Source organism: Watersipora subatra, chromosome 4 (genome assembly GCF_963576615.1).
Source record: "Watersipora subatra chromosome 4, tzWatSuba1.1, whole genome shotgun sequence".
Lineage (NCBI taxonomy): Eukaryota > Metazoa > Bryozoa > Gymnolaemata > Cheilostomatida > Watersiporidae > Watersipora > Watersipora subatra.
The window spans coordinates 36,145,702-36,157,557 of NC_088711.1; the positions used below are offsets into that span (position 1 = coordinate 36,145,702).

The 11,856-nt window shown below is 36.4% G+C and overlaps 1 protein-coding gene across 2 annotated transcripts; it reads right to left on the minus strand.

Moving 5' to 3' along the window:
* Positions 1-1,741: 1,741 nt before the first annotated feature.
* On the minus strand, positions 1,742-10,894 carry LOC137393581 (required for meiotic nuclear division protein 1 homolog). 2 transcript variants are annotated; one of them, XM_068080206.1, is made up of 9 exons: positions 10,660-10,894; positions 9,116-9,227; positions 7,233-7,305; positions 6,251-6,391; positions 6,051-6,163; positions 4,865-4,929; positions 4,483-4,680; positions 3,884-3,960; positions 1,742-2,192 (listed from the first exon to the last, which is right to left on the minus strand). In XM_068080206.1, the coding sequence occupies exons 1-8, from the start codon at positions 10,876-10,878 to the stop codon at positions 3,907-3,909; spliced, it is 975 nt and encodes a 324-aa protein (XP_067936307.1). In that variant the 5' UTR covers positions 10,879-10,894; the 3' UTR covers positions 1,742-2,192; positions 3,884-3,906. The 2 variants fall into 2 exon arrangements, with proteins under 2 accessions (XP_067936307.1, XP_067936305.1); XM_068080204.1 differs by having other exon boundaries at positions 3,884-4,000.
* Positions 10,895-11,856: the final 962 nt, after the last annotated feature.

Here is an 11,856-nt window from a genome sequence, read left to right on the forward strand (position 1 = left end):
GTTGAACTAAACTACCCTCTAAATCTGTACTTCCCTATTCGCTTTTGCCGTTGAAACCCCTACGACTGACGAGGGCAATCTCTCACCTCTTGTTGTGATTAGAACAAAAACGCTCAACAATTAATGGATAATGCGTATTGGGAATATGAAAACAAGGTTATTGGAAGGTCATTCTAAGAAGGGTCTACTTTTCACACATCAGCAACTTCAAAAAACAACTCACTTTATGACCTTTGACTTTATGACATCTGACTTTATGACCTTCAACTTTTTTCCTGTCTCTCCTCTGCTCTTATTCAATAAAATCCTGTATTTGCTTGAGGAAAAGCGCAACGCTTGCAATGCGTAGACAATTTTCAGTATAGATGACGCTATATTTATTTTGGATATATACATGTAAAAGAGATGGAAATCTGAATTCACATAGGTGAGTTGTTGCGATGACAAATAGACTTTCTTCGTCTTCACGAATAGATTCGTGCACCCCACGAACAACAGCTTGCACCCCTTAGAGGTGGGAGCACACCAAATGGAAAGTCTTGCTCTAAATCACGTGTGCAACTTCTGTCCTGCAGTTGCACATGTAAATAGTTAACACACATGCGCTACACACACACACACGCACACAGATGAATGGATGCACATTCACTCCTCGAATCAATACATCTATACAGTACAACAGTTTTATTCTAATACTTGAGATATCACTGCACTAATCTGAAGCCATAGCTGATCTGAAAGTCTACAAAGCATTTGGTGTGTGTAATAGTAATTATTAAGCATTTATAACGGGTGAGTTACACCAGAGCCACATTTGCTTTTGACTGATATAAGCTCAAAACCATCCTACAATTTTCAATGTGCAAGTAAACTCATGTGAGCAGGTAAATTCATGTAGGCAGGTAAATTCATGTATGCATTAAACCATAACTGTCACGAGCAACTTTTATCGTGTTTACTAGGTAAATCAGACACGCTGATTCCGATTTTGTATTCAAAATAAAGATTAGTCCACTAACCTTCAAAGTCATTTAAGCTTTTTTAAAGCGTTTCAATATCCGTTTCGAAAACAACACAATCGGCATTACAAGCTCCACCCATAAATATGTGACAAAACCTAGCTTTTTCAGAAACAGAAGTTAGGCATGTTTAGTCCGATTTAGAATAATAGAGATGGGTGTCTTAAAACCCATTATTATCTAAATCCAGCCTGTAAAATAATTTCAGTTTTTTATGAAAGGGATATTAATTATTTAAAATTGCTTGCAGCTTGTTACATGACGTTTAAATGGGCTGGACGTCGAGAAAAATGAGCTCAAAAAGCGCGGTTTTATCACGAGCCAGCGTTGTTATCGCACTTTTTAAATATGCAATGCTAAATAGCTTATCTACCTTTCAGAAAAGACTGATATTATTTTTAAGGCTGAATTTAGATATTAATGGATTTTAAAACACCCATCTCTATTATTCTAAATCGGTCTAAACATCCCTACGTAACTTCTGTTCATAAAAAGCTAGGTTACGTCACGTATTTATGGGCGGAGCTTGTTATGCCGATCGTGTTGTTTTCGAGACCGATATTAAAACGCTATAAAAAGTCCTTCATTACTCTGAAAGTTATTGGCCTAATCTTTATTTTGATTACAGAATCGGAATCAGCGTGTCTGATTTACCTAGTAAATACGATAAAAGTTGTTCGTGGCAGTTATGGTTTAAGCTAGAAAAGCAGAGACCAAAAGCATTACAATATATAACGACATATATTTAGTTTTATGGCGGTGACCAGGCAACGCTATAAAAAATAATTCAAGCTTGTCTAGTAGCTACAAAACTAGGCAGACTCAAAACATTATATTCTCAATAAACTTTATATCCATAGCTACATATTTATTAAAAAATGCTAATGACTTTAGCCCAAGAACAAAGTCATTCAAATGAGGGCGAGTACAATCTTAGCTAAACCACTGAGGTTGCTCAGAGCTAATCAAACTATAGCGATAGCACATAATTAATTGAGCTGGTGGGGCAGTCCACAAACATGTCCATATAAAAGGTTGGTACGACCCATCAAAGCTTCAACAAATAGACTAGTTAGGGTAAATAAAACATTTAGGCTAAGTTCCATCATTCTGTGAGAGATCAGGTACTTGGCCCATCTTCCTCTCCACAACATGAGCTATCTCAAATATAACCTACAGATAAAGAAACTATTGTTAAGTTTTTTTTAATAAAAAATATATACATACAACAAGTAACATATTGACATGAGAAATTCTCATGTGTTGTTCCCATAACTGCTTTGTTTTATTCAATCAATGAAAATGTCTGCTGACAATAGAACTCTCTGATGGAATCAACACCCAACATCCAATAATGAGTAACTTTCATAGTTGTATAGTCTATGCAAAAACAAGTACAAATATACTAGACGCTCCAAAAAATGTAAATAATTCATTGTTCCAAGAATACTTAAATTATAAGGATTTTACGTTATATAAACAGTAAAACGTTTAAAGATTACTACTACTACGAGTACTCATGTTTTATGTCCATCACATAAAAAATTCCGTATAATGTAAAGTGTCAAGTAGGGGCAACTTCTCAAATTCGATTTGAATAGTGACATATCTCGCCAAACTTGTGAAACCAAACGAAGTATGTACAGCGTTATCTCTATTACATATACAAGTTCCATGACATTCTTGTTTGCGGTGAGAGATCATCAGACGGGTCAACAAACAGAGAGAATAAGTAGCTGCGCAATCGTTCACAAATACTTGAAGGTGATCGATTGGTGCAGATGTTACAGCATCGGTCTACCAATCTGAATGTCACGAGTTGGAGTATCGCCGAAAGTTATATTTTATCCCAACATTGACTCCTATATACAAACAGATGACGAACAGGTAGATACATATATTTTTATAATAAAAACATCTTTTTGATTGCTTTATTGTAGACGTCCAAAATATGTGTTATTAGTTTTACTTTGCAGAATAGACTTTGCTGTCTAGAAAAATACACAAATCATTGTAAATGTGAATACACTAGTAGTCATATAAAGGGTGCATATAAAGGATGCATATAAAGGGGGCATATAAACCTACCCTAGAAAATCAGGTAATATATAAAAACTCACATATAAATCGTAACATGCCGTATGTATCTATAGAAGCAACAGGTTGCGGAAAATGGAGCAGCTTCTGCGAGCTTAGTACAAATTGTTTCTGATTGGTGAGCAGTTGTATTAATGACTCAATTAGTATATCTTGTCTCCGCTTAATAGAAAGGGAACAATTGCGTTGAGCCAATGGGCCGATGATGATTTATTGGGCAATAACAGCAGTGACAGTGGCTATTCTGCAAGACATTTGTTTCCTTGTTATGGCAACAGATAATGTACAATTTTATGCTAACTAATTTGGTCGAATGTTATGACAACTTAAATGTGCCAATGTCAAACATTTGGTTAATCCAATATTTGTCTCTATAAAAATTTATTTGGTAGCGAAAGAGTTAATTATAATAGGAAATATTATTGTTATGTTTTACTTTTATTAATAAAACTCAGTTAATAAAGGTTTGAGTCGTAGTTGTTAAAATTAAGTTGGTATAGTGTCACTTCGTTCGCTTTCAATCAAAGGTACGTGCGTATAAGCCAGACTCCAAGTGTTGTAAAAAACTGTCGCGTTCTAGAATTGGCTTATATGCTGGGATACGTATACTCAACATATATGTTCAACTATAGCAGAAATTAGATAAATATCAAAAATGATCATATTATCGCTCAACTATAGGATAAAATAGACATTAGTTCTGCCTAAAATGCATCGACCATCAGATCGTATATATGTACATGAAGCAAGGAATATCTCAGGCTAACCTCTATAAGAATGAGAGCTATAATCATCCATTCGAGCCGCACTTCATGCTGAGTATTAAGATGATCTCTGAGCAAGTCTACAAGGTCCATGCAATGACTCAGTTTGTTGTTCATCACCTGAAGCACGCGAATTAAATTGAGTCTACCAGAACATGATAGTGCTATTTACCAATTAAAATACTACTGATTACAACTATAATACACATCTATTGAAGACATCTACTGAATACATCTATTTATTACATCTATTGAATAGATCTATTGAGTACATCTATTGAATACAAATATTAAATACATTTATTGAATACATCTATTAAGTACATATATTGAATACATTTATTGAGCATATCTAGTGAACACATTCAGTAAATACATCTACTGATTTAGCTACCGAATACAGCTAGTGAATGCATTTAATGAATAGATCTAGTGAATACATCTAGTAAATACATCTATTGAATACATCTACTGAATACATCTATTGATCCATTTAATAGCGGTAACTGTAACATCCCTACTAACAATTATTTCATACTTTTTTACTATCATCCTCCATAAAACAAATCAGAGACATCGGCTGTATAATTGTCACTACTAACCTTGGTTCTACTGGGAATGCTGAAGTAAACACGTGACTGTCGGTACAACCTCTCCAACTCCTGCCTGTCCCAGTAGAAATCAGGCGTATCAAGCAGATCTGAAGTCAGGTTTATTAGATGGCTCAGATTAAATAATTCTCCAGTCTTACGCAAGACTTCCTTTCTTGAGAGCTGTAATCGGCCTCCTTCCCGAAGATTCTGCAATCAGAGAAGCAACTCAATGGTGATTTCCTGCATGTCGTAGTTCGAGTCAAAGAGTCAATTTAACAATTCACTGATGCTGACTAGGGTTGGTCCATGACAACTTATTTGCCGATAATACATTGACAAGCTAGAACAAATTCTGTTTAGAATGTGTGGACTTCAGTGAATTTTGCCTTACCTCAGTTACAACTTCTATCGTTTCAATATAGTCGGCAAGACAAGCCTCCCAGACAGCGAGTTGCACTGCAACATCATTCACATAAGCGAGTCACTCAATTGGGGATGTGCTGTCAAATCTACTCGCTGCCGGCTGCAAAAGACTAACAACTCTTCACAGCCCTTGGTGATAATAAATAGCTACCCTGAGAGTTGATTAAACACACTGCCATGTTTGCACGCGGTACACAAGCTTTAGTTGGTTACTAACAAACACTTGCTGGTGTTTTAGGTCATAAACTAGTGACTCACCCATCGTATATCAATTATAGCGAGTCTACACCAAGTCTACACCAAGTCTAAAAGTGGATATGTAAAAGAATACATTAGAAATTCTTGGAATTTTGTAAACACAAGTTGATAAAAATATAATGATGACCAAGCTGCAGCAAGTTTCTTGTAACAAAAACTCTTAACATACAAAACTGTTGCTCAAGACACACTAACAAGCCAACATCTGTTTGGCCGTACTCAAATCATGGAAACTAAGCTACAAAATGTTCTTTTTGTCACGGATTATAGGGCTACATGAGATTATTAGTGATACGAAACAGTGTGGTGAGTTTTTTTGGCCAAAATAAAATGTCTTTTGAAAAATAAACTCACTTGCTATTTCGCCATAACCTACTGCTTCTCGTGATAAAAATAGCAAAATAGTTTGTACTTTTAAAGTTATAATTTCAGACTTCCTAGGTAGCCTTCTGACTTTTGCGAGCTGTTATATTTGACTAGTAACCCGGCAGTCTCAAGCGTCTTGAGAGATCATTAGGAGCCCCCAACAAATCACAGAGATTATGTGTATGAATAATTCCTATAAACTAGAAGGTGAATGATTGGTAGTTGTTAAAGGGATATGAACTAATAACTAACTAATAACTTATAACTTTTCATGCTGAAAGTTATAAGTTTAAATCCCCTTGAATGCAATCTTTTTTCTAACCAGCAACCATGGCTCTTACTATAATAAAGACTGGCATAGAATTTTTTCCAGCCACTTTTCCTGTTGAGTTAGTAAAAACAGGGAAAGAAACTAGAAGCCTCAGGAAGTAGGAGTAGCAGAAAACCCTGTAAAAGTGAACCGTATCTGATTCTAACTGAGAGTCGGCCCAAAACGTCCAATCATAGTTCAGTAAGTAAAATGGTGGTACCTGATTGCATCAGCCCATCAGAAAGGACATATCTATCGAGTGTCGACTCTCCCGATGGAGAGAGAATTATTTCATCGTGCTTGATCCTTGTCTTGCCCGAAGTGTCTTCTTTGCTGTAATAGAATATCAATGCTAAGGAAAGTGATAACATCCATATCAAAGTGATATCAATAAATAAAGAGCCAAGCATACGCACCAACCTGGCATATGTGTAGTTGAGCGTTTCAGACTCTCGCCTCACCACCTTCCTATCATATGGCTCCAGCTCAAATGGCCTCAGTGACTTTTTGAAATTCAACTGCTCTTCCTCTGGAAGGTTCCAGAATACTACTGTTCCTCGTCTGCGATATACTGTACATTATTATAGAATATCACAAACTTCTATTGAGCATTGTGAGTCAAGTGGTTGACATAATAATATCTCAGCCAACCATTGAGAGCTGGTCTATGGCAATAGCCAAGAATCATTGGTATTTCTAGCAATACAGACAGTGGTGTGTATGTGGCCAATATGTGAGATGTGTAAAATGTGTGAGATGACTCAGTTAGTGATGTGAGATGACTCAGTTAGTGGTGTGAGATGACTCAGTTAGTGATGTGAGATGACTCAGTTAGTGGTGAGAGATGACTCTGTTAGTGGTGTGAGATGAATCAGTTAGTGGTGTGAGATGACTCTGTTAGTGGTATGAGATGACTCAGTTAGTGGTGTGAGATGACTCTGTTAGTGGTGTGAAATGACTCAGTTAGTGGTGTGAGATGAATCAGTTAATGGTGTGAGATGAATCAGTTAGTGGTGTGAGATGACTTAGAGGTGTGAGATGACTCTGTTAGTGGTGTGAAATGACTCAGTAAGTGGTGTGAGATGACTCAGTTAGTGGTGTGAGATGACTCAGAGGTGTGAGATGACTCTGTTAGTGGTGTGAAATGACTCAGTTAGTGGTGTGAGATGACTCTGTTAGTGGTGTGAAATGACTCAGTTAGTGGAGTGAGATGACTGAGTGGTGTGAGATGACTCAGCTAGTGATGTGAGATGACTCACAGTTAGTGGTATGAGATGACCCTGTTAGTGGTATGAGATGACTCTGTTAGTGGTGTGAGATGACTCAAGGGTGTGAGATGAGTCACATCAATATACTTTGTCTTTTTGTTTACCACATAAATGGCAGTATATGACTTACCTACCTGAATATTACAATATTTCTTGGCTCTCTATCGATTACGTACTTGGCAGTTAAAAACATTGCATCTTCTAAATCTGGAAGAGAAAGGAGGGTTTATTCTTAGCATGATGACGTTAAACATGATCACTATTCGTTGAGAATGAGTACCAGAGCTTGACTCTTTCACCAACATCAAGAATGAATAACGACTGAAAGCATTTAGGCCCTAATCAATCAAACTAGCACATGTATACTACTACCCTGGCAGTCTTGTGTGCTGTGAGAGATCATCAGGTGTAATAAGTATACATACAATTATTTTTCAATTAGGCACGGTAGTTGAGTGGCGCAGTTGGTAGCATGCCGGGCTGCTAAATGGAATATCCGAGTTGGATTACCGACTTTTCACCGTGTGATGTCATCTTTTTTTCTAACGTTCTTAGCGTCGCTTTGGACACACGGATGGACAGACGGACACAGCTCTTATTATAGTAAAGATTTGTATGAAAAATCTATCTAATTGGTGTGAAACATGAGACCGCCAGTGTCAGCACGAGTTTGATTGCTTATAGCTAGGCATGGTGACATAACACTTGCAAGAATAAATAAAACGATGTAGAACCTAGTGAGAATAATGCTTGTTGAAATTAAGTTCGACTGTCAGGATACCACCGACGAGCAGCTATAAAATAGAAGTCAATGTTGTCTGTAAATGCCAGCAATGCGTTATGTTAAAACAACTTAAAAGCTTCAAATATAGATCCATTTGATCAATCCAAAGCATTTTGATTTTTGCTTGAAATTAACCTACATTTAGTGAAAGCATTCAGAGAGATTTTTTATACACGAGTGGACACCCCAGAGTGACAATGTCCTGCATGTTAAGTCATTGTTGGTAATGATAGTAACCGTAGCTTGCGCTACTTCTATTATATGTCTATATTGGAGTTTTAAGAATTTAGTTTCTAGATCTATTTTTAATAGTTGCAGGCTCTTCAAAGTTTCCACAGTGATAGATGAGATCAGCCCTATAACCCATCTCACAGTTGATTCGCCGAGTTAATCAAGCATTTCCATGTAAATCAATAATAAATAATTCGGGCAAGTAAGAGTAGGCAATAACAGTAGGTGATTCTTCAATGTCAATAATCCATTCGGAAAACATTAACATTATAGGGATTATACGTTATACGAACAATAAGATACTCAAGAATCGTCTAATCTCTAATTGTTCTAAGATTGTTCTAAACTCACTCTTTTGGCCTTTCCAATAAGAAAAACTAAACTTAACTTATTAAATTTAATGACTATACAGTAAAGTTCTGTGGTATTCTTTTTCTTATCACTTTCACTTGGTTTAGTGCCCATGAGTACGATAATTTTACGCTAAGGGGAGTGCACACCTTTAATATTTATTTAAATCAATTTTTTCCTTTTTTCTAGACAGCAAGGTCTATGTTGCAAAGTAAAAATAATAAAAAATATTGTACGTGTCTTTAAATAAGTAAAACAAAAACATAGCTTTCCTATAATAAGAGCGGTGTTTGTCTGTCCGTCTGTTCATTGCCCAGGATAAGAGGATAGGATAAAAGATGGTTTTCAACGAGATGCCCAACAGTGAAATTCAGCTTGGTCGACCGACACTCTAACACCAGCACCAATCGACTGCCTTCAAGTATTCCGGAATAATTGTGCAGCTACTTATTCTCTGTGCTTTATCGGCACATTTGACAATATTTCACGGCATGCTAGACTACCAGGGTACTAGGTACTAATAATAAGCGAAAGCCATAAAAACAGGTACAACTTCATATGCCAACCATAGGAAGACTAGGAAAAGGTAGATATTTGAAAATAAAGCTCAAATATAATTAGTGTGACTAAATGACAACTAGAGTTAGGTACCTGAGGGCAAAGTTTGACTCTCATATAACCCCTCCTCCTCAATATGCTTTCTAAGAAGTCCCCATCTATATTCGCTAGCAGTTGCATAGGCTGTCACCTTGAGATCTCCCGGCTGAAATGAATAAAGATTATAACAATGTGAAGGTGTAAAGGAAAACATGTAGCAACTAATAGATCTCCCTTTCAGATAATATTATCTATATAACCTGCTAACTACAATTATTGCTATGTACATTCTCTCCATCTGTTACAATCTGTGTACAATGTACTTTCATACAAGGGGCTCTCTTAGCCTACCTAGCAAACAGCTAATAGCACTGGATACTCAGCGCAAAGGACGAGAAATGTTAGGATACTTGAGTGCTAGCTAGTAGAGTACGATGTCGGGAGAGGCTATTATTATTACTTATTATTATGCCGTGAAAAATTATTGTTGCTATTATACTCTGCTATAATCTTTACATAATTTGTTTTCATTTGTCTGTTTGTGTGTCCTCTATACATTCTGAAACCAGTGAACAAACTTGGTTTAAACTTCTATGGGTCCAGAGATAGTATTAGGCTATACAGTTTTAGGGAGCTGGAGCTAGAGGCCTCCTAGAAGCCAAAAACAGAATCATTACAGCATGTCTTTTACTGTTACCACTTTGACATAAACTATATAAACCACACACAAACTTCATTTCATAGAAGTGACTCAAACTCATGGTTTATACAGACAATTTAATTGTTTCGGAGTCTTTTGCATAAAAATCAATTCAGCAAGTTAATAATAATGAATGCGTGGCAAAGAACGCCATGGCGCTCTTTGCTTCAACCCTTCCCCTATAGCGGCGGTCAAATGGAGGTGGCGTTCAGACAGAGGCTGGCGTTGTATTTTTCAAATAGCTCACCAAATTTTTGGGAAACTAAATTTAACCCTTTTACAGGCGAAGAGAATGGCACCTATATTTTGCACTCTTTCGGGCAATGCGACATTAATTAATCCTTTTGCATGCAACAAATCAACTAATTTACCTTGAATTTGTCAAAAATCTCAATAAATATGCATTGGGAAGCTGAGAAACATCTCAACCAGTTGATATCTATTGCTTTCAATTAACCTGCGATGATAATATAGCCCGTGCCCCGTTTTGTAATATGTTGGAGCTTTAATTTTTATGTTTCATTCCAAATTTGAAAAACTTCATTTAATAATGTTGCATAAAAGCTTATTGCACTCATTGATATGCTTGTTACAGTTTGAAGTAAATAAAGGTGGCGTTCAATTAGAGGCTTTATGGTATACTGTAAATATTGCTAAACATAAGGTAGTAATATCTTTAATAGACAGATCATATGAGAACAGTAAAAGATTAAGAACTCTCAGTTCCAAGGATTCCAAGAGAATTTAGCCCAAAACACCAATATCAACACGATTATCTAATTAACATCTTATTATAGACAAACATTGCGAGCATTCACAGTATTAAATCTGCCAATATTTTGTTTCAATAAAACAAAGATAATAAACTCTAGTGATAATGTTGATAGAATAGACCAACCAACTGTGTAAAATCCGTGGTTCCCTGTCTCAAAAACCTTCGATGAATTTTTGAGGACATCTCCCATCGCCAAGTAGCAAATGCATTGTATTTTGTCCTGAAGGGTTCATTAGTTTGTCTGTCTGCAATTCTAAGACTTCTCCAAAATGAGCGTTGAGAGCCTAGCCAAAGATTACACCTTTTGCAGAGGGTAAAACTGAAATTCTGTAAAACCGACATCTGGTGAGTGTCTACCTATACCTAAAAACAATAAACTCAATAACGAATACTGACTAGATCAATTAGTGGCTTTGGAAGGCAATGTCACAAGCTCCTTTCTAACCTTGAACTAAGCAATATGTCAAGATTAAGGACACCACCTACAGATCATCTCTTTTTGAAACGTTTTCAAGCCCGGTTCCCATATACGGCGCAACTACTGGTGGTAGGTTCACAGGGCTATCAGCGGTGAAATGGGAACCTACATGCCGAGTACCGTCAGCAACTACGCAAGAGTTCAGCGCCGTTCAACTTTTGCAAAGAGCTGCAGGTAAAACTTTCCCGAAATGCACTGCACATGCACAGGTCAGCACTTTCGGAAATGCATGGCAAGCAACGATTTTTATGTGATCATTATCAACGCAGCTTTATGTGAACATAAGCCACCGAGCCTAGCAAGATTCCCGCCGAGATCTCGCAGGCAATATGGAAACCACACTTTAGCTTCTAACTAAATCTCAATGCTGCCAACAAACAAAAAACCTTTTCGATCACTGAATTTTACAATAGCGTCAAGCTTTAAAATTCTTATGTTGTATACTTATTGCATTTAGATCAGACTTCTAAAAATACTGCTAGAGTTATCATATTCAGTTTGCATTAGAGTAAAATGCAGTGCTGAAATCATAAGTGCTAAAAAAAGTGTAATATCAAAATTTTGTACAGCATACCTGCAGTAGGTTGACATTTAAAGAGAACAATACAAATGTGTAATTTTTTGTTTAATCCAACTTACATTAACCAAAGTTAAACATGATGTATTATGTTTAACTAACTTAACTGGTTAAGTAACTTACATTCAAGTTTGTGTTGAAGCCATTGAACAAAGAAAGACACAGAATAAAAAGGTACACCAAAGTATCAGCAGTTGCCAGTGTTACAAAATTTTATAGGTCAATTGTGAATCTGTAATATCGTGAAATCTCAAATGTGGATAAA

Excerpts from the sequence above, each read along its gene's own strand:
- LOC137393581 (XM_068080204.1), bottom strand. The coding sequence starts at position 10,878 with ATGTCGGTTTTACAGAATTTCAGTTTTACCCTCTGCAAAAGGTGTAAT. Across the intron at positions 6,164-6,250 it reads CTCAACTACACATATGCCAG|CAAAGAAGACACTTCGGGCA; the intron begins GTTGGTGCGTAT and ends ATTCTATTACAG. Across the intron at positions 4,681-4,864 it reads CGATAGAAGTTGTAACTGAG|AATCTTCGGGAAGGAGGCCG; the intron begins GTAAGGCAAAAT and ends CTCTGATTGCAG.